Here is a 22075-nt window from a genome sequence, read left to right on the forward strand (position 1 = left end):
GGGATTTTCACAGATGGGGAAAAAAACCTGAATCAGAGCTGATCTCTGAGATTAACAGAGATGGGCAGTAACGCGTAATCCAATTACTTTTTTCAAGTAATGAGTAAAGTAAGGGATTACTATTGCAAAAAAGGTGATTAGATTACGGTTACTTTCCCATAAGCACGCTGCGTTACTGTGTTAATAAAACCGTGATTTTTTTGTGAGAATGTCTCATGACAGTGACGTAAGTGAGTGCGACGGTCGTGGCAACAGCTGTGTGCAGATCAACAATGGATAATATATCGAGTGCGGGAGAGAGTATGAGCCTGCAGCGTTTAAAGAGTGGAAGTACTGACCTTACTTTGAGTTTGATTCCGTAAAAAGTGACAAAAACATTAGCGTCCGCTGCTCACTGCGTGGGAAGAAAACTTATTTTTACAGCGAAAAAACCCCTAAACTTCCGAGCAAGCACCGAGTGCGCTATGACTAGGGATGGGTATCGTTTAGGTTTTATCCGATACCGGTGCCAAATCGGTACTTTTGAAACGGTGCCGGTGCTCAAACGGTGCTCAAACCGGTGCTTAAAGAATGGAGAACACAAAATTGGTCCAAAAACCTCTCATGTTCAGCTGTTTTTTGTAAAAAGATAACAATCCTTCCTCTGACCTGCACCAGGGTAAACCTCCGCCTGCCCCACTCCTGCTTTACAGGTGAAAATAGAGCAACAGGACCGTTGAGCCTTTGACTTTATTTATGTTCTTCTGTGTTTTACTTGCATCTATTTGAAAGAGTGAGTGTAAACACAAAAAATATTTTATTTTATGTGCTGGAATGTGCAGAAAATAGGTTTAAATGTTAAACTAATTTCTTCCAATCTGAGAATTTTGTATATAATTTAATTTTTGCTTGATGCATAAAGTTAAAAGATTAAAACAAGTTTTAAAAAGATACTTTTCCATTTGATTACATTTTGTATGATGGATTATGCAGAAAAAGTAGAATTGGGCTGAAAGATCTATCACTTTATCACCTATTCAGGTTCTAAGTCATGTTTTTAAAAAGTAACTAAGTAACTAATTACTTTTGAAAATAAGTAATCAGTAAAGTAACGGGTTTACTTTTGGGGGAAGTAATCAGTAATTAGTTACTGATTACTTTTTTCAAGTAACTTGACCAACACTGGAGATTAATGACAAATACTTTGAGAAACTACTTTGACTAACAAAAACAATCTCCCAACAGGTCTCAGAGGTTTTTACACCAGCCCCCCACTGTCCACTAATCTAGTCTGATTAGCCCTGCATCAAGTTTCCAAACCAAACAGAATAATTTCTACTTTATTAATTCTACTTCATTCTACTTCTATATTAATTCTTCAGTCTAGTTTTTTTTTCTTAAGATAGTTGTTCTACAACTTACTCAAGGTAAGGAAATCTTTAGTCTCAGATGACTGCTAGTGTTTGCCTAACAGTACAGATGCAAAATGACTGAAACTAGTAGCACTGCAACAATAAGCCACAAAATCATCTTCATGATTGTTAATTCACTCGGATAAAGTATTTCTCCTACTGAAAACACTGCATCCAGATAAATGGAATCTTTACGAGATTAAAGATTTCTCTTTTTCTTTTAAATGACACAGTTTAGGTCAACAGGAGCTATAAGCAGAAAGGAGTATAGGACCCGTATCCCTTAAATGATTTTGCTTTTAATGTCAGCCAGAGTCCTTGAGTGGTCTCGTCGCATCAGTGAGGGTTCATAATTCAGGGTAGTCAAGTGGTTGACGTAGACTTCCAATAGTTCCCAGCATTGGGCAGTTGAATGGTTATTCACACATTCCAAAATAACAAATTTAATTGATCTACAATACTTTGTATACTACATTAGGCAGCATTGCAGCTAAAAGGATTAGTTCCATATGCCTCCTCCATATATGTATACTATGATTTTGGTCCACCCTTTGCAGATTATGTTCAAACATGGTGTTCATTATGGACAAATTGTGATTTGCAATAACAAAACACCACTGTGTTTCAGATGAGGAAGGCTGTGCATGCCAGTCACACTCCTCCAGGTTTTACTATCATTGCTTATATCAGGGTTAAAGTCTCCCAGTAGGACAACAGAGTAATGAGGTGTAGCAGCTTGAGCACCCGTTTCAGGGACTCCAAGAAGGCTAAACTGTTGCTTGGACTTTTATGCCAAACAACAGTCAGTACCTGCTCCCCGACCCAAATGACCTGGGAACAAATCCTGTCCTCATTAAGCGGCGGAAGCCTAAATGCACTGGCAGCAATCCGAGGGGATACAACAACCCCTAGTCTCTTTGAGTGTTTATGTACAGAAGTGCTATATAAAAACCAGTCCATTTACCTTTTTTTTTTTTAAATTCAGTCCTGTCTGGCAGGTTTTGCAATTAGCATTATGATCTGAATCCAAAAATGTGCCAAACACATTTTGCTTTTCTAAGACGAGCTCTCTAAATTCTCTATAGGCTCCTCTTCTTCATGTGTTTCTTTCATCGGTTTATTTATCATTTTCTATTAGTGTTATTTTATTTATTAGATTATATGTAATATAGTATATAGTATATTATGACCTTGTCTAAGTTGACAGGCAGCAGAAGAAAAAAAAATGGAAGGGGGCGAAAACAGGAAAAACATAATAAAAGTATAGAGTGCAAATAGAAATGTGATGCCAAATGCTGCACCTGTAAGAGACGAAAAAACAAACAAAAAAAACCCAAACCCCATACAGCATCTAGAAGACAAAAATATAAAAATGCATAGTTAAATTAATCAACAGTTTTCTTGCGGTGCACACACGCATGTCTGGCATTATTGAGGGTGGGTTGGGGCTGGTTCCTCTCCCTGCTCCTCCCAACTGGTCGTTGATTATCCCCCACCCCTCTTTCTTTCTGTCCCTTTTCTTCTTCAGTTCCTCCGCCTTCTCCTCTTGCCTTTCGGCAACCTGGCCTTCACCCACTGTCCACTCTGGCATAATACCCACACAGATAATAACACAATTTATAAAAACAAAACGATTAACCCCAGAGTCTACAGCGCTCGTCCTGGAAAAAGCAAATGTGGCACAACAAAGCATTCAGGCAATGATTCTGTCGCTAAACCTGCCTGACAGTACAGGTTAAAAACAAACAAGCAATTATATAGAGATTGACATATTTTAATGCAGAACATTTGCACTTCATTAAAAGTTTATTTTCACAGAATGTAGTATGACTACTTTTATCTAAGTATAGGATTTGGGATAGATACTTCTTCCACAACTGCAAAAAGTTTCATTCTAATTATATTAATATTTAATATTATAAATCATAATAATTTTACTAATAACCACAAATCTAACCACCTAGTAGAATTAGTTTTTAATATTTTTCTTGCTTTTATTATGAACACAATTATAAACTATGTATATAAATATATCAACTAATAAATATATAAACTTATCAAACTAAAATAATTTTAAAAAAGACAATTGTACAAGTATTTTGTACAAATATTTTAGCAGTGCAAACAGACAGATGCATAGCTTTTTCCCTTTGGTCTGCAAGTCCAGGGCAAGACACCAGATTTAAGGATCTACAACATGGTACATGGTAAAACTCGTTCTTACGTAGTGGACTGACATGACCGCAAAGTATGAAAACTTAGCCCACATAGCAAACAGCAGCTACAAGGATGGTGTGTAGTTTGACCCTTTAGGTTGCTACACAAAATCATAGTAAAAACCTTAACTGTTTTATCGGCCACTAATTCAGATCAGAAAATGAGCTACTTACTACTGTCGTGTTGTGTGGTAAAAAGACAGCACACCTTATTTGTTCACATTTTGGAAAATGTATTTAATTAAGAATGAAAGAATAAAAACTATTTTTCCTTTTCTTAGAAACTCATTATGATTTTTTTTTATCTTAAAAGGTGTGTGATAATGTAAACAGGAGTTCAGAGACTTCAGAACTTCTCTTTGAGTACTCTAGTTTTAATGATTTCTTTAGCAGTAATGTAATTTCCACTGCTACACTAGGATTTAATATTAGGGCTACTTTTCCTTTGGCTCCGCCCTCCAATTAGTCAGTTGGTTGGAGCAATTAGGATTCAGCTTCGAGCACAGAGCTAACCGTAAGACCGTGAAGCGCACGCAAACGCAGTCTTGCATACCTGATTGCTTATTTCAACGCATGACTTCTGAGTTGTATGTGGGCATTATTGAATTTACACGAATTTAATTGCGCGAGTAGCGATTAGTACTCGTGCAATTAAATAATTTTTTTCTCCCGCATGACTTTTGACATACATATAACACCATAGAAACTACTTAATGCAATTATATTGATTATAGTAACTTGTGAGAAGCTCAGATTAAATTAAGTAACTGAGCTGCAGCTTAGTAACAACCACATTAACAGATAATCACACACTCTAAACTGAAAACAGCTACCATCCACATCCCGTGAGATACTCAGGATGTAGGATAAATATTAATATTGTGCATATCCAAACCTTTAAAGACTGTTTAGCTATATCCTGATTTGCTGCACAACTCTCACCTTGCTGCAACTTTGTAGTCAATCGAAATCCTCTCACCCTGCTTCATCTCAAATGCACAGCAGCAGTGGCCAAATGAGCACCGTGTTGTGAGTTAGTGAAGGAGGACACAACAACAGGAGGATTAGTGCAGTCTGACCTCCTGCTGCTCGCCCTACAAGAAGCTGATACGATTCCTTCTATCCGACATAATCAGTCAGATGTCCTTTTCGATCCTGCAGCCCTCCCAGGACGCTCTCCTCTGAGTGATGCTCAGAGCACTGCAGCCAAAGCACATCCTTTATTAAGGATTAATCCTCCTGCTCTACAGATTATTACCAGTTTAGCACTGCTCAGTCTTAGGGATACAACAACAAGTTGATTGCCAAACAAGAGCAATATGTTTATCTTCAACATGGCAGCTGACAAATGTACTCTGTGAAAAATAACTAAAAATGTTTACACTGCATTTGACAGCGTGTCTTTGATTGGATTTCTGGAGCTGGGTATTTCACGGTCAGAAAGATTTTCAAGATTTGTTGTCAAAACAAGACAAAAAAAAAAGTTTGGGGTTTGTGACGAGGAGAAAACAAAGCATGCAAACAAAAAACTACGACTATCCTTAAAGAACATTCAGTTTGCTTCATATTGAGCATTTCATATGTCTCCATAAATAAAGAAAAATGGCATCTCTGAAGGTTATCCAAAGTGAATCAACAGAGAGCTGCAGTAACAGATGAAAGGCTTCATTCAGCATGAACAGAAGGTATTATTTGTGAAGTGTGTGTATTTGCTCACCAAAACACAAATAAAAACACACAATACGATGCATGATCAAGATTGAGCCCATGTTTGAAGAGATTAGGTTTCCCAGAAAAATGTGAAAATCTTCTGGTTGATGTTGATCATCAGAAGATATATGTCACGTGTAGTTGGGTTAGAAGGCGGGCAGTGGAGATGGGGATTATGCATATGTGTTTTTAATAGATACTAGGAATATATTCTTAACACCTTTTAGAAAAAGAAAACGTGACAAAAATCATGAAATTATTGGAGGAGGATTTGGATTAGACAATAAGTCGGATGCTAAATGTGCTAGCGTTTTTCAGTATTTTCAGTAAACAAAAATGCACTTTTGACATAAAACTGGTACAGGAAAAGGCTAAATGAACTTTTCAATCATTTCAAATGATATTCCAATGTCACGTATCTTCCTGATGTTAATCTTGTACCATACGTACAAGAATAATTGCATGATATTATTACCCACGATGGATGACCCTCCTATGGATAACAAGTTGTCTGGATCATTCTCACGTGGAGCACAATTTGGGTGGGAAGTGGTCTTCTATTGCACATCACCATGTTCATGGTAAATGCACAACAGGCTGCAGAAAAAAGCCTTTGTTTTAACCATATTGTTCACAACTCTCACTTACCTTTGGACTAAACCACCTGCGTAAATGTGTTAAAAGAATCTCACTACATAAAGTGTAAATTTTAAATAGATGGGGGATTATAAAATTGTACTATGTATCCTGCATGCATAAACTGTTTTCCATTATATGCAGATTTACCGGCAGTACCTACCGCCAGTAGACGAGAACACAGATGAGAGCAATCAGGCCGAGGACGGTGAGGGTGGAGATGACAGCCAAAGGAACCACAGCCTTCCTCTCTTGTTCCCTGATTGAACCAACTCTCGACTCGTGGCTGCTGTTACTAGCATCTGTAGAGAAATAACACCAAAAGAGTTGGCAGCTAAAAAAACGCTGCTGGAGAGCAGAAATAAAAGTCAAAACCCACCTACTTTTTAGATGAAGGCTCAAGAAGTATAATAAAATTGGTCAACAGAGCCACAAACACTATATGCCAGTGGCATACAAACCCAGTCAGGGTCATATTTTAAACGTGTCAGTTTAAACTGGATATAGTTAACTTTTAATTACAAAAAAGTCATTATAGTCATGGTATTTTTATACATTTAAATTGTAAGTATTAGGTGAAACAAAAGGTAGAATATGGCTATTTCAAACATGTTTTTCACTATTTAACCAGCTTTTCCTTTGTTTTTGTTTTTTTGTGACAGTCAGCAAATGAATTTAAATTTTTGCTTATTTTGCCTGAAATGTAACCACAGGGTCAAAGTCAATCTAGAATCAATGGAAATAATGCAAAAGAAAGTATAAAAATATTGGTCCCATGTAGAATCCAAAATGTAGTCTCTAAAGCCACCATATTTCTGACCTCCTATCCATAAAATATATATAAAAGATGGTCGTACACTGATTAGTGAATTTATAGTAAATTTATGTTGTGAAACCTTAAATAGAGCATTGTTGCTCTTGCCGGTGGCGGCAGTGTCCGGCAGCCTCGCCTCTGTCAGTGCACCCCAGGGCAGCTGTGGCTACAATGTAGCTGCCATCACCAGTGTGTGAATGTGTGTGTGAATGGGTGAATGACTGGTTGTGTAAAGCGCTTTGGGGTCCTTAGGGACTAGTAAAGCGCTATATAAATACAGACCATTTTTGCTTTGGGTTTTTTGTAAACCTGTTAAAATTTAAGTCTATAACCTGCCTTCAGACTTTACTGCATTTTCAGAAAATCTGTATATCTTTACACAGATTATTGTATTTATAGAATACACTGATAAAGCATAGGACCACAAATGTAACACTATCGACTGCCAATCCAAAAATAACGTCCTCTGCTTGCTTGCTAACTGCTCTTTCATTTTCAAAATATATTACAGCCCACAGATTTAGACATATTTAGTCAAGCAAATCATAATTTTATCAATCAGGTCTTGTCAACAAACTGTACTTACTCTCCCACTTGGTTCAATTGAACAACTTTGCCTGAAGTATATTTGAAACTTTGAGCATATAAGCATGGAACATTTAAAAGTAGAGGAAAGAAAATAGGAAAACAACCATAGATGGTCCAATGTAAAAGAAAGAATTAAAAATCAGCATCAAAAGGGTTTTCTGATGTCACATTTGCAAAACTTCAATATGAGACCTCCAAGAATAATAAAACAAGCTTTCCTTTCTCTTGTGGGGTTGTATCGACTTTTTTCATTGTACTTAAATTACTTAAGTGAATACATAAGTAATTTATTTATTTATTTATATGTTAGAGCAGCGGTCCCCAACCATTTTTGCACCACGGACCAGTTTACGTGTGACAATATTTTCATGGACTGGCCTTTAAGGTGCCGCGGATAAATACAACAAAACAAAACCAGTACCAAAAAAAGAGAGATTTATTTATAACACACGGGAAAAGACCCAGGAAAACCAAGTTAACGATAAAAACGATAAAGAAAATAAGGATAAAAACCAATGAAAACCCTGAAAAGCGTAAATTTCCCACCCAAGCCTCAACCCTCGCGGCCCGGTACCAAACGACTCATGGACCAGTACCGGTCCGTGGCCCAGGGGACGGGGACCGCTGCATTAGAGCACGTAGCAAAATGGTAATACAGCATCGTAGGTTACACAGATTTCTTTGCACTGTGCTCTTCTGTTTCCAGGTGTTAGGTATTATTTTTGTGAGCTTTCACTAATTATTTTTAATGATATATGAAAAATACCCACAGTGCATCTTTCCTGTAAAAGTGGATAGAAATGTACGCTGTGGAAGACCTAAACAACATTTCACTCAACTGAAACATGATTCAAATGGAAATTTCACATCTGATTAATTAAACACAAGTTGTGGACCAACTTCCAAACTTGTTGCAAAATAAATTATTATCAAAAATAATTAGAACTTATAGTACTATCCCTTTGTACTTCATCATCTTGGCAGGTAACACATACAAATTTAATGGTGACCCCAAAAACGTGAAGAATAATTAATAATTTGAAGACTTACAAGAAAAAAAAGAAGCAAATAAAATGTAACTGAGCTCTTCTTGGCTTACTCAAAGTGTTTATGAAACAACGTTGGACATTCTCATACCTCTAATATCTATTTTAGAATAAAAAAACACATTTATATCTCAAAACACAATGCTCTCCCTCATTCAAAATTGACTAATGTGCTGTACAAATACAAAATTCATCACGATAAAAACACCTGCCAAACCATTTGAAACACAGGGAGGCACAAAAGCCTTTAATGAAAAGTCCATCACTGATTCCTCAAAGTACATAACCTATAATGGCTGAACCTGAGGTCACTCAGCAGCTCCCCTTACCTCAACTGGTCGCAGCAGATGGCTGCCCCTCCCTGAGCCTGGCTCTGCGGGAGGTTTCTTCCTGTTAAAAGGGAGTTTTTCCTTCTCACTGTTGCCAAAGCACTTGCATTTGTCTGTTATATTATTGTACGATTTACCTTAAAATATAAAAGTGCCTTGAGGTGACTGTTGTTGTAATTTGGTGTTGTATAAATAAAATTGAATTCAATTTAGCCGCTAAACCATCCTTTCTGACAGCCTGTAAAAACAACAATAGTGTGAACTACACATGACTGAAAAGCTGTTTGCTAGACCTTTTCTGCACAGACTGACCCTGTACTGTCATGAATGAGTGGGTCAGACCTGTTAACCAGCTCATATCGAGTTTGTGGTGCGCTTTAAAAGTAAAACCAATTCATCCAATAATTCATCCAGCACACCTTTTTATGCCGGTTTTAAACCTTGGACTAATTACTAGAGGATGAAAAATATTAGTCAATTCAATGAGGAAATTGAAATAGAAGACTCAACTCAAAAAATTAAAAATCAAATCAAATCAAATATGTGACTTAAGGAACCAACAGTCTTAAAACCCCCTCTTAACAAATATAAATAAAAAGGTTGGAGGTTTCCCCCTAACATATATTTAGCTACCAGGCAGGCTTTATTTTTAATTTATCTGAAAGAAAAGTCAAGGCAATGTTCAATACACATCATACAACACAGATCAGTTGACCTCAAATTACCTCTAAAAGAATAAAATAAAAGGAGTGACCCACTACTTTTCTTTTCCATTTGCAAACATTTGGCCTTTGTTGTTATTAGTGCAGTAACACACCAAGACCTTCTACAACAAGACCATGTGAATACTTTTTTTTTTTAAATCATAAAATTTTGGTATTTTCAAGGACACTTTGACGAACAAAGCTTTATGGATGAAAATCTTAAAAAAAAGAAAAATCCAACCAAGAAAAAAAAAGATATTTTAAGTTTTTTAAAGAATTATTATTATTATTATGCAACTTTGAAGTAACAGGGATATTAATTATGATATTACCCACCTGCAGCAAGATTTTAATAAGATCAATGTGAATTTCATTTAAATAAACTAAAAATCAAAGCCTGTCAGGAAGGGAAAAAATCTTTCTCTGTTATTTATTACTTGATTTACTTTGTAAATACTACAACTTTAAATCACTTTTCACTCATATTTACAACCTATACATAGCACAGCTGAGACAATATAAAGATAATATAGATATGTGAACCACTTTGAAAATCAAAACAGCTCTGCTGCCCTCTGGTGCCCATGTCAAGCAACATTTGAAAAGGCATTTCAGTGTTTAGGGTTTTTGAGCATCACTAAACCTTGATGACCAAAGCTAGACCACATGTCATCTTTTTTTTTTTTTTTAAATTACAGTAATAATTTTGGTTGTTGTCAGGATATTCTTTAACTTTCTGTCTCTATCTCATGATAGTGTGGCCTCTTTAAAAGGTTTTATTCTGTCATCAAATGTAGTGCAGCGTTTAGGGCTCCTGCATTTTCGCATCTTCTTCTTTATTAGTGGCCATGAATATCTTACTGCCTCACATGTCATCAGAGAGGCTCCATTAGAATTATATTAAATAAGAAAAATACTTCACATGGAAGTGGAGCTATTTACATCCCTGATATGCAGTTTGAAAAAACAACAATATATGGCTGGATGCAATCCATTAAGATAAATATATCTGAAATTATAGTGAAGAATGTAATGAAAGGTTCATAATAGTTAAGGGGCCTGTATAGTTAAGTGAATTTTCTTTATTTTGATTTAACAGACTGAAATTATAAATGACGTTTTCTTTTTCTTCTCTTACAAATGAAGAGAAGTAGATTAGTCTTTTGGATGTTCAAAATTCTTTCTAACAAAGCATGTGTTTCCTAGTTTCCAGGGCAAAATTGCAAATGCAGTGAAGTTTTTGTCCCCCGCGCACTGGCAGCTTTTTTTTTGTTTTGTTTTACCTGCTACTGGCTCCTCTTCTGTCAACTCCCTTTCTGTGTGCTCAGAGATACTGAAGTCAGAAGATGTCTCGTTGTCGTAGAGGCTTTCACTCTGCCCTGAGCTGCTCCCCTCCTCCCTACCTAGCGACCAATGTGAAGCAGAGGTTACTGCTTCCGTTGTCGTGTCTCCTACCTCGAAGCCCAATGCATTGCTACTCTCACTTTCAAAATAAAATGCTGAGGAGTGTTCATCCAGATCGTCTGGGTTCTGGCCAGCCTCTGAGGAGCTAGATGGGGAAGCACTGCTAATAACGTTCATCGAGTAAGGGAGCATGCTCTCCCCAGAGGTTGAAGTTTGAACCATGTCCCACTCCTGATCTATGCCCTCCTGGGAGTCGGGGAACAGGCCTGAGCCAGATGCACTGGTACTGGTGTCTATCACCTGTCCCTCTGAAGCGAGAGTGGTGGGGGAGGCTGTGGGTGAAGGAGTTAGCACAGATGATACAGAGAACCAGGATTCCATGATGGCAGATGCTGTGGCTGCAACAGAAATTGGCAGGTCACTTTGGGTGGCTTGGAGAACCTGGGAGTGTGAAGAAGATGATGAAGGCAAGATAGCACTACGGGATGACAGTGGCTGACCTAAGGACAGACCATCAGAGCCCACCACAGATAAAGAGTGTAGAAAATTGTCAACGTCAACATGAGTGGCTGAAAGGAAGCCCAAACTTGAGTAAAGCTCTAAACTTATAGAGTCCCAGGCTGAGGAGGACAATTCAACATTTAACAAATGCAACCAAGGGGAGGATGCTGATGGCTCCAAAGAGCAGTCACACAGGGCATGCACATCGCTAACTAATGGAAACCTGTCACCACTGCCCTCTTTGAGAAAAGTCTCTATTGTTTTCCCTGTGGCATATCTTGAATTGTCAAAAACAGATGAGAAAGAACTAGATAATCCCAGGGTAGGGTCAAAAAGGAAGCGGTTACTAGACAGATGAACCGAAGGTTCTAGGGTGGGGATGACAGACAGAGATGCTGCTGAGAGAGACTGATCCCAGGAAGATTCAGAGAGCTTGGTGGTGAAAACAATAGCAGACGGGTCTAGAAGTGCTTGGAGTGGAGGTGTACTGCTAAATACTGAGGGATTACTTGAAGATCCAGACAACACATCATCATTGCTATCAGTATCATCAAACCCAACACCATGAAAGACAGGGTCAGTCGCCCAACCAGACAGGGAGTGTGAGGGGTGAGGGAGGTAAGGCAGGGTAGAGGCAGATAGCGTGAAGACTGAAGCCTGGGAAACTGGGTCTTTGACAGGTGACAGGGATGTAGCAGTAAGCTGTGAGTCCAAGGGAGACAATACAGGCCAAGAGGAGGTAGGATCATGCAAGCAGGTGGAAGAGGCACAGCTGGAATCCACGGCGTCACACAAAGGAGAGGAGGTGAAGGAGGAGGAAGTTGAGGGGAACACAAATAGGCTCTCACCATTGGACAGTGGCTTTGTGGTCTGCACGAGAATGCGGCTTAATTGGACAGATGTTTTGGTAGGTGAAGAGGAAGGTTTGGAAGTTGAGCTTTCTGTCTGGATCTCTGGAATACCTCTGGGCTTAGTAGAAAGACTTCTATCAGTGGTGTTGTCTTTGTTTGTTGGGTGTGCCAAACGTGGATCAGTCTTGGTTTGGATGAAGGATGTAGAAGACGACGTTGTGCTGCTCACATTACTTATATGAGACATGACATTGGTTGCAGTGTTGCCTGATTGAGAAACATTACCTTCTTTGGTCTTTGCACTGGTAATTGTAGGAGTAGTGGTAGTTACTTTTCCAGAATAATCTTGTTGACTTAATCCTCTATTAATGTAATCAGCCTTTGAAGTGGTGACTGTGGGAGCAGTGGTACTTATACCTCCCTTTATTTTGCCTTTTCCGTTTAGGGTAATGCCTCCATGAACACCATCTATTTTTATCGTGCGGTGTAAAGGAGCAGTGGTGGTATAAAGTGAGTTTTCTTTGGTTGTTTTGGTTAAATTAAACAGAGCATTGGCATTGAAGTTAGCTCTTCCCTTTGTTTCTGGTGGCAGGGTCATTTCTGGTGACCACATGGAGGTACTATGTTGTTGCATCACTTCAGAATTGCTCAACACTTGACCAGATTGAGTGGCTCTAAGAGGAGGAAGTGGATCCTTGGTAACTTTCCTGTGACCCGACTCTACTGTTGTAATTCTAATAGTAGGCAAAAGCAAAAAAGGTGATTCAGAAGTTGTTGTCCTCTGCAAGTTTGTTGCACTCCAATCCAGATCGTGGTCCTTAGTTTGTCCTATTTCATCCCAGGTAAGATCTAGATCATACTTGACCTGTTGGTAAAAGTATGGTTTACAGACTTTGACAAGTAACAGTAATTCTACAATTAAACAATGAGATGGGGAAAATAGGATTTTTGTTTTTACCTCATTACTATATTCATAAGAAGCTGGATCCAGTGCATTTTCTAGAAAGGGAACAGAATGCAACATTAGTTATATACAATGCAAACAAGAACTAGAATAAATCACTTAATTTCAAAATAACTCTAGCTTAAATTTTCTTCAGGATGGCTTTAAGTTTCCTTCAACTTATATTCATGTTATTTTTAATTTCCAGAATTAAAAACAATGTTCAAAGAAAGAAAATGCTGAAAAAGCAGAAATAGGTAACAAAGGTCATAACAAATTGGAAACACAGACGAAAACATCTCAGACAAGAACAGGTAAGCTCCTGGACAATTAATCCTTTCATTTAGTTTCGTTATTCTAGGACCAATAATCAGAATGGGAATGTGTCACTCGGGATAGAAAAAAGGACAATACAAAAAACCATATGGAGAAAATGAAAAAGAGGAGGATTATTCAGACAACTACATGTGATAAAATGACAATTTATGAAAAAAACAAATGGTGACAACATATCGGGTACCTGCATGCAGGAATTATCCCCAAAAGACACAAACACATGAAGCATTTGCAACTTGTAGTTTTTCCTGTTTCATTCTTATAAAACTAGACAAGTTACAGAAAGGAATCTGAACAAAAAGCTTTCAAGTTACTTCTTTAACTCCGATTGTCTCAAACTTTTGTTTTCAGACTGGATCCACCTGTTCCCTAAGAGGAATAAAACAAACTCATAAGGAGAGTTATCTGCTAATGCTGCACAAGCTGACTGAACTTAGAGACAGCACACAGTGGGGATTTAAGGGGGCAGGTGTGTAAATGGTGGGCTAGTGGCTCTTACCTGTTTGAAGCTAAATGACACACCACAAGGACCAGATCAGACTTGTTTGAGAAGCATGAAGTGAGGTTTTACAAGTTTAAAGAAACAGGCTTGATGGAGAAGACTCAGGGAAATGATATGTGTGTTAACTTTATCAACATTAGCACCATGGCATTTACAAATGAAATACATATCAGTATTTTTTCCTAGAACACATATCATCATTATAGATCATAAATAACACTTTTGCAAATTTCTGTATAGGAATTGTATTTTGAACGTACTTCATTTGGTGATCATAAAATTCCTACTATAATCATGTATGGTTTGCTCTCAGGAGCTCAGTGAATTCCAGTGTGGTAGCATGATAGGACCTGCGCAACCAGTCCAGTAATAAAGTTATGCTATACACTTTACTCGGTCTGAAATATTTTTTCAATTTTAAAAGTGACTAATTTTAAAGGTGAGTAAAACGTTGCCTTGTTAGTTATTCCTCACAGTCTTGTAAATGCCATAATCAATTCAGTTTTATTCATATAGTGCCAAATCACAGCAACAGTTGCCTTAAGGCACTTTACAAGGTAGAGACCCTACAATATAATTGAAAATAAGGTAATGCTACTTAAATATAAGTAGCTGTCACATCAGAATCGCTCCATTTCCTAATTTCAGAGAGTCTTCTTTATACCTGAAAATAAGGTAATGCTACTTAAATATAAGTAGTAATCTAATAGTAGTAATCTAATACTAACATAATAAGGTGTTTTTAAGATGTCGATTTCTATGTTTTTTTGTGACAGAACTATTTCTAGGCAGCTATGACTGCTAGAATGTTAGCATGTATCCAAAACCCAAGTTAGGAAAAATTCACTTATGTAAATCTAATGAATATTGAAGAATATTACAATAAGATACAGGATAATAGGATACTTCATCTTTTTGATTGTAAGAACACATATCGGTTTATTTATTATTAAGTTCAGCTGAAATACAAAGTCACTATAACTGCCAATCCAGTCCTCACTAAACAAAAGGCTGCAAAAACAAAAGGTTTGTGAAGCAGAACAGATGCCATGTGAATGTGGATGACAGCAAAACAAAGATGGCAGCTTTGCAACACTAAAAATGACTCTTTAAACCAAGTATATTGTTTAACTCTAAATACAGGAAGAGTATATTTTAAGAATCTAAAGAAACAGTTAAAAACACAGAAAAGATGAAACATGTTTTTGTGTGTTAAATCAAATGTAGTCAGTTACATGTGTACAACCATAGGGAAGGTAAAATGGGTAGGGTGAAAAGGAGATGAGGAAAAACACAAGAAATATTTATTCAGGATTTAGGGGAGGACAGATATTTGGGATAAATTGTTTACAAAGAAAATGTGTAAGAAACCAAAAAAGTTAATTAATTGCACCCTAATGATCATATTTCAGTAACAATTTAGTTAGTTTGAAGGGCTGAAGCAGTTTTTCCTCAGCTTCAGGTCTTTGTGTTAAGTAAGGTTAAACAAAACCCTTTTAGACGGAAAAAAGAAATTCTCTAGCCTCAACCAAAACCAGATGTTTCCGTTACAAAAGTGACCTTGTTAGTGTGTGGTAATTTATAAGCTTTTATCTTCTAATGCAGTTTATTCCATTTATGACCATAAAACAACAGAAAAATGTAAAGAGAGAATAGCAAAAGAAAATGATGAAAATAAAAAAAAAACAATAAAATGCCATAGTAAATAAAAATGTTGAATGAAATAAAAAATGCATCCACGTTATTAGATTAAATTTAAATTATTAATTATTAAGTGACTGGAATATATTTAAAATATGGTTAAATGATGACTTAGTAACAGTAATGTGACCAATAACATTACTAAGTGTTAACCAATTATTTTGCACTTTGTAAAGGTTCAATACAAATTAATTTTATAATATACAGGTTTGGCTATCTTGCAGGTTTGTCACAAAGTCACAATTTGCACTAGCATTACTATTTCACAATTAATAGATTTTGTGGTTATGCCTGGTGATGGGCACGCTTGCTCTTACCAGGGTTGTCAATGGGCATGACAACCATCAATGGGTTGCTTGAACGTCCGTACAGACCATTGGAGCACACCGCCACAACCTGGATCATATAACTGGTGTTGGCCAAGAGGTCATCAAGTATCGCACCCTGGTGAAAGAATATCACATCAGTGCCAAGATTACCTACTTCCATTCTCTACAGTCATTTGCATGTCTTTATTTCACTCACAAGGAGTTAAACCATGGTCAAAGTACAGTGTACAAGTGAATGTTACAGCTATCCTAAAACTAGGCTCGTGCCCGGTACCAAACGACTCATGGTCCGGTACCGGTGCGTGGCCCAGGGGTTGGGGACCGCTGTTGTAGACAAATTCCTATACATATTTCTTAGATATTTTGATCCATATTGACATGACAGCATCATGCAGCTGCCACAGATTTGTTGGCTCTTTATACATGGCAGGTATCAAGAGCTTTCATGTTGTTACCAAATTGGGATTTTTGCCATCCAAATTTTGCAGCAGAAATCTACATTTATTAGACCAAACATCATTCTTCCAGGCTGTTGCTGTCCTACTTTGGTGATCCCCTACAAGTTATAGCCTCAGGTTCCTGTTCTTAGCTGACAGCAGCAACTATTGTCGCCTTCTTCTGTTGCTGCTGTAACACATCTTCTTCACAGTTCAACGTGCTGTACTCTTAAGCATACCTTGGTTATAACCAGTAGATATCTAAATTACTGTTGCCATCCTATCAGCTCAAAGCATTCTAGCCATTCTCCTCTGACCTCTGGCATTAACAGCATTTTCACCCAAACACATGCCATTCTCTGGATATTTTCTGTTTTGAGAAAATGTTCATTTTTTGCAATGTGATTTGGTTGACTAGATATTTGCATTATCTAGCAGTTCAACGGGTGCACCTAACAAAGTGTCTAATGAGTGTAAGTAAGCATCCTTACCTCATCACCTAATGATATTAATGCTGAAAATTTTCTGTGTCCGAGACTTATTTAATTTGCTACCTTGCGATTAAACACCACAGAAGTTGTTGCAGACATTCATCATTTGGCAAAAAAGACATTTTACTTTTGGCAAGTATCTTGCACATATTGTGGAAGTGTCATAAAACTTTTATTTCAACACAAAGTTTATTGTCTAACATAAAATCCAGGGCGACACTTTTGGGTTGGCCTACAGGTGGACTTCAACATACTCCCTAGACTATGAAATAACAATATGGCTAAGAATTATTTACCATTAAAGCCACACCAAAAACATTGAGCAGCCTAGTGAACACCTTTTTGAGAAGACAGTTTTTAGTAGTAGTAAGCAGTGCACAGTTCTTAGAGGTTCGGTGATTATCATTTGTGCAACAGCTGCTTATTCAGGCTTTACAGAGGTCAATGGTTAATATAATTGGCGAAAATATCACCCCTCTGTGAATTGCTACCTTAACGTGGTGGAGGGGGTTTGTGTGTTCCAGGGATTCCAGGGGCTATGTTGTCCCCCTTGGTAGTGTCTCCCATGGCAAATTGGTCCTGGGTAAGGGACCAAACAATGAGGAATTCAAAAGACCCCCATGAGTATAAGTCACCGGTCGTAGCAGATGCCCGCCCCTCCCTGAGCCTGGTTCTGCCGGAGGTTTCCTCCTGTTAAAAGGGAGTTTTTCCTTCCCACTGTCGCCAAAGTGCTTGCTCATAGGGGGTCATATGATTGTTGGGTTTTTCTCTGTATGTATTATTGTAGGATCTACTGTACAATATAAAGCGCCTTGAGGCGACTGTTGTTGTGATTTGGCGCTATATAAATAAAACTGAATTGAATCGAATAAGTCCAAGGGAACAGTTCACCCTTCCAGGGCCCCTCACTGGAGCCAGGCCCGGGGAGGGTGCCCAATGGCATCCATGGGGCACAGCCAGGCACAGTTCGAAAAAGGGACATGGCCTCCTGCAGGCCCACTACCCACAGAAGGTGCCATAGGTGTCGGGTACAATGTGCTTTGGGTGGCGGCCAGGAGCAGAGGCCCTGTCGGACCAAACCCTGACTACCAAAACTAGTGATTGGGACATGGAATGTCACCTCTCTGGTGTCTGGGTTAGTGCATGAGGTTGAGAGGTACCTGCTAGATATAGTCGGGGTCACCTCAATGCATGGCTTGGGGTCCTGGTGAGGGCCTAGACTCTATCTCAGTCTAGAGTTGCCCTTGCTGAGAGGCAGCAGACTGGGGTGGGTATTCTAGTATCCCCTCGGCTTGTTGCCTATACGTTGGGGTTTCTGGACAAGAGGGCTTGCACCCTGCACCTTCAGGTCAGAGGACAGGTCCTGACTGTCGTCTCCGCTTATGCGCAGTTTACTTCAAAGTACCCAGCCTTCTTGGAGTCCCTGGGTGCTTGAGAGTGCTCCACATGGGGACTGTTGTCCTACTGGGAGACTTCAACGCTCATGTAAGAAATGACAGTGAGACCTGGAGGGGGCGTGACTGGAAGGAATGGGCTCCCGGATCTGAACCTGAGCAGTGTTTTGTTACTGGACGCCTGTGCAAACCACAGTTGTAACAAACATTTTTGTAAACGATTTTGTAATCGTATCACCAGACTTGTGGAAATATTTTGGGTGAAGAGAGGGGCTGAGCTGATCACCACCTGGTGGTGAGTTGGATCAGGTGGTGGGGGGGAGGATGCTGGACAGACCTGACACACCAAAATGTATAATGAGGGTGAGCTGGGAACGCCTGGCAGAGGTCCAGTCTGCAAGATCTTCAACTCACACCTCAGGCAGAGCTTCAACAGCGTTCCAAGGGAGATTGGGGACATCGAGTCTGAATGGACCATGTTCAGCACCTCCACTGCTGAAGCCGCTGCACTGAGCTGCAGCTGTAAGGTGGTTGCTGCCTGTCGTGGTAGTAACCGCCGAACCAAATGTTGGGACACCAGAAGTGAAGGGAGCCACCAGGTTAAAGGAGGAGTCCTATTGGGCTTGGTTAGCTTTCGGGACGTCAGAGGCAGCTGATAGGTACTGACAGGCCAAGCAGAACGCGACTCAGGCAGTGACTAAAGCAAAAACCCAGTGTGAGAGGAGTTTGGAGAGGCCATGGAAAAGGAAGAAATTCTGGCAAACTGTCATGCGACGGATACTTAAGAAGGGTGTGCTCCAACTATAGGGGATCACACCCTCAGCCTCCTTGGGAAAGTCTATGCCATGGTGCTGGCGAGTCCGTCCTTTAGTTGAACCTCGGATACAGGAGGAACAATGCGGCTTTCGTCCTGGTCATGGAACACTGGACCAGCTCTTTACCCTCTCAACGATACTTGAGGGTGCATGGGAGTTTGCCCAACCAGTCTACATATATTTTGTGGACTTGGAGAAGGCATTCAACCATGTCCTTCAGAGTGTTCTGTGGGAGGTGCTTCAGGAGTATGGGATGTCTGACCCATTGCAACAGGCCCTTTTTTATGGAGAGAATTTCTAGAAGTAGCCAAGTGGAGGGAGGCTTTCACTTGGGTGGTCTCAGAATCTCATCTCTGCTTTTTGCAGATGATGCGGTTCTGTTAGCCTTAATGTATGATGGCCTCCAGCTCGCACTGGAACAGCTTGCAGTAGAGTGTGAAGCAGTGGAAATGAGAATCAGCACCTCCAAATCTGAGGCCATGGCCCTCAGCCGGAAAAGGGTGAATTGCCCACTTCGGGTCAGGGACAACTTCCTACCCCAAGTGAATTAAACTAAAATCTCGGGGTCTTGTTCACAAGTGATGAGGGAGTGAGAGATTAACAGATGGATTGGTGCTGCGGCTGCAGTGATGCGGACGCTGTACTGGTCTGTTATGGTGAAGATAGAGCTGAATGTAAAAACGAAGCTCTCAATTTACTGGTTGATCCACAGTCACAAGCTGTGGGTAGTGCGGATACTAGCAGCACAAATGGGCTTCCTCCAAAGGTTGGCTGGCCTTTCCCTTAGAGATAGGGTGAGGAGTTCAGCCATCTGGGAAGGACTAAGAGTAGACCCACTGCTCCTCCACAATGAAAGGAGCCAGTTGAGATGGTTTGGGCATCTGACAAGAATGCCTCTTGGGCGCATCCTGGGCGAGGTGTTCCAGGTATGCCCCACTGGGAGGAGGCCCCGGGGCAGACCCAGGACACGCTGGAGAGATTATATCTCTCGGTTGGCCTGGGAATGCCTTGGTGTTCCCTTGGACAAGCTGGAGGAGGTGGTAGGGGAGAGGGAGGTCTGGGCTTCTCTGCCTTGTCTGGCCCCCCATGACCCGGCCCCTGATCAGTGGAAGAAGATGGATGGATGGATGGATGGATGGATGGATGGATGGACAGATGGCAAATATCACAAAATTTAAGAGAAAATGTTTTTTATATTATGAACTGTTGGTTGCTTTCTCACCACATCCTGGTCTCCGTCAGTCAGATATTCAGATGAGACAGCATTCTCTGTACTAGCTAGTCTGTAGTTGACTGAGTACTTGTCGATGCTGGAGTCATACACTGCCCGTGGCCTTTCCCATGTCACCAGCAGGCTGCTAAGGTTGTGTGGTGCCACCTGGATGTTCTCCGGTTCTGAACTGCAGACTGAAACACACAGATAAAAACCTCTCTTTTTAAAAATATGCTGTGATGCACTCTTTTAAACCCACGAGTTCTGCAGATGGTTTACAGCTTACATTTCCTCAGTCATTTCAGATCCTGATAAAATAAATAAATAAATAAATGTACTCATTACAGTGTGGCTGGCTTGGTATTATTGATTGTCACATTCTACAGTGTATATTCCATTTTTGCCTGCACTTTTGGACACAAATTCAAATACAGGAACCAAAACTCTAACCAAAACTAAGATCTACCTTGACTTTATTTTCTATTATAGTAACTTTTATTATTTCAGTAGCCTTTATGTAAATTTGATGAACAGGGGAACACTGGATACATTATCATGTATGATTGACTACATTAAAAAGAAGAAAGAGTCAATTAAAAGGAAAATATTACATTTTATGATTTTGCTTTTAAAATTGTCCGGATCCTGAATGCAGGTTATCACATCACATTATGTTTTATAGCTTGTTCTTTTGAAGCAACTCAGTGGTGAAATGTGTTCAATGCTTGTTTGCTGATTAGGAAAATTACACAAAAAACTACAAAGCTGAATTTCATAAAACTGAAATTGTGCTCTTCAATATAAAATTGAAGAGCATAATCAAGAATTAATTCAATTTAGATGTGAAGCCATAGTTATACCTTTAAAATTGACTTTGGTGGGCCATAAACTGTCCTAGCGCCCATCATGATGTGCCTTTATTTGTTTATTGATTTATTTGTTACTGCCTTGAGGTGACTGCTGTTGCGATGTGGCGCTGTATATATAAAATTTAATTAAATTGAACTGAATTATTAACTACCGGTAAGTAAGCAATGGATGAGTAACGTGAATTGTGGCTGTTGAAATGGCTCCTGTCTGTGTTTGTAAGTATGATTCTGGGTCAGAGGTGAGATTAGTAGTGCAGAGACAATGCAGATGACTGACACTATGAAGTCTGGGATTAACACAGATTAAAGCAGGCTGAGGATTGGCGGTGACAGACAGAAAACTCTATCCAATCATTCGCAAATTTCCTTTTCCACTGGATCTCAGCTAGGCTCAGTGCTCTAACCAGTCTGAACTCTGTTCACTGAGGGATCAAAGTGAAAATCCTGATATCATTAACTACGAACAGCAGAAGAGGGAACAGATAAATACAAGCTGATAAATACAAATATTTTGCTTGGACCACTAGAGGGCAGTGCCAACCACGAGAACTTTGGTAAAGAATGCACAAACCTCTCTCTCTCTCTCTCTCTCTCTCTCCCTCCCTCCCTCTCTCCCTCCCCCTCTCCCTCCAATTTTAGTCTGTTTTCCCTGAAACCAACTGTCAGGGAAAACAGACCATGTGTTTCCATGTGGCAAACCTCAGTGTGGTCGTGGTTTGACTGATTGACTGACTGACTGGTTGGGTTGTGTATGTGTGTTTATGTGTTTTTGTAGTTAAAGGGCAGGACTGAAGGCAGATCAAACATACTGCTGAGTGCAGAAAGAGAAATGATAAGACATAAAGAGTAATAAAT

The 22075-nt window shown here is 39.4% G+C and overlaps 1 protein-coding gene across 6 annotated transcripts in view; it reads right to left on the reverse strand.

The window, feature by feature from the left end:
• Positions 1 to 22075, reverse strand: part of ptprz1a (protein tyrosine phosphatase receptor type Z1a) — a 93405-nt gene that overhangs the window by 23053 nt on the left and 48277 nt on the right. For 3 of the 6 annotated variants that reach the window (XR_013910032.1, XM_080303725.1, XM_026174885.2), the window contains exons 9-14: positions 20361 to 20545; positions 15990 to 16116; positions 13149 to 13189; positions 12188 to 13055; positions 10718 to 11236; positions 6117 to 6255 (exon numbers count right to left, since the gene is read on the reverse strand). Coding sequence is in view for 5 of the 6 variants with exons in the window: in XM_080303725.1 (XP_080159851.1) it covers positions 6117 to 6255; positions 10718 to 11236; positions 12188 to 13055; positions 13149 to 13189; positions 15990 to 16116; positions 20361 to 20545 (1879 nt within the window). In the remaining variant the exon portion in view is untranslated. Of the gene's footprint in view, positions 1 to 6116; positions 6256 to 10717; positions 13056 to 13148; positions 13190 to 15989; positions 16117 to 20360; positions 20546 to 22075 lie in introns of all 6 variants that reach the window. The other 3 variants (XM_026174886.2, XM_026174882.2, XM_080303726.1) reach the window with 3 other exon arrangements.

The sequence above is a fragment of the Astatotilapia calliptera genome, chromosome 7 (assembly GCF_964374335.1).
Source record: "Astatotilapia calliptera chromosome 7, fAstCal68.1, whole genome shotgun sequence".
Classification (NCBI taxonomy): domain Eukaryota; kingdom Metazoa; phylum Chordata; class Actinopteri; order Cichliformes; family Cichlidae; genus Astatotilapia; species Astatotilapia calliptera.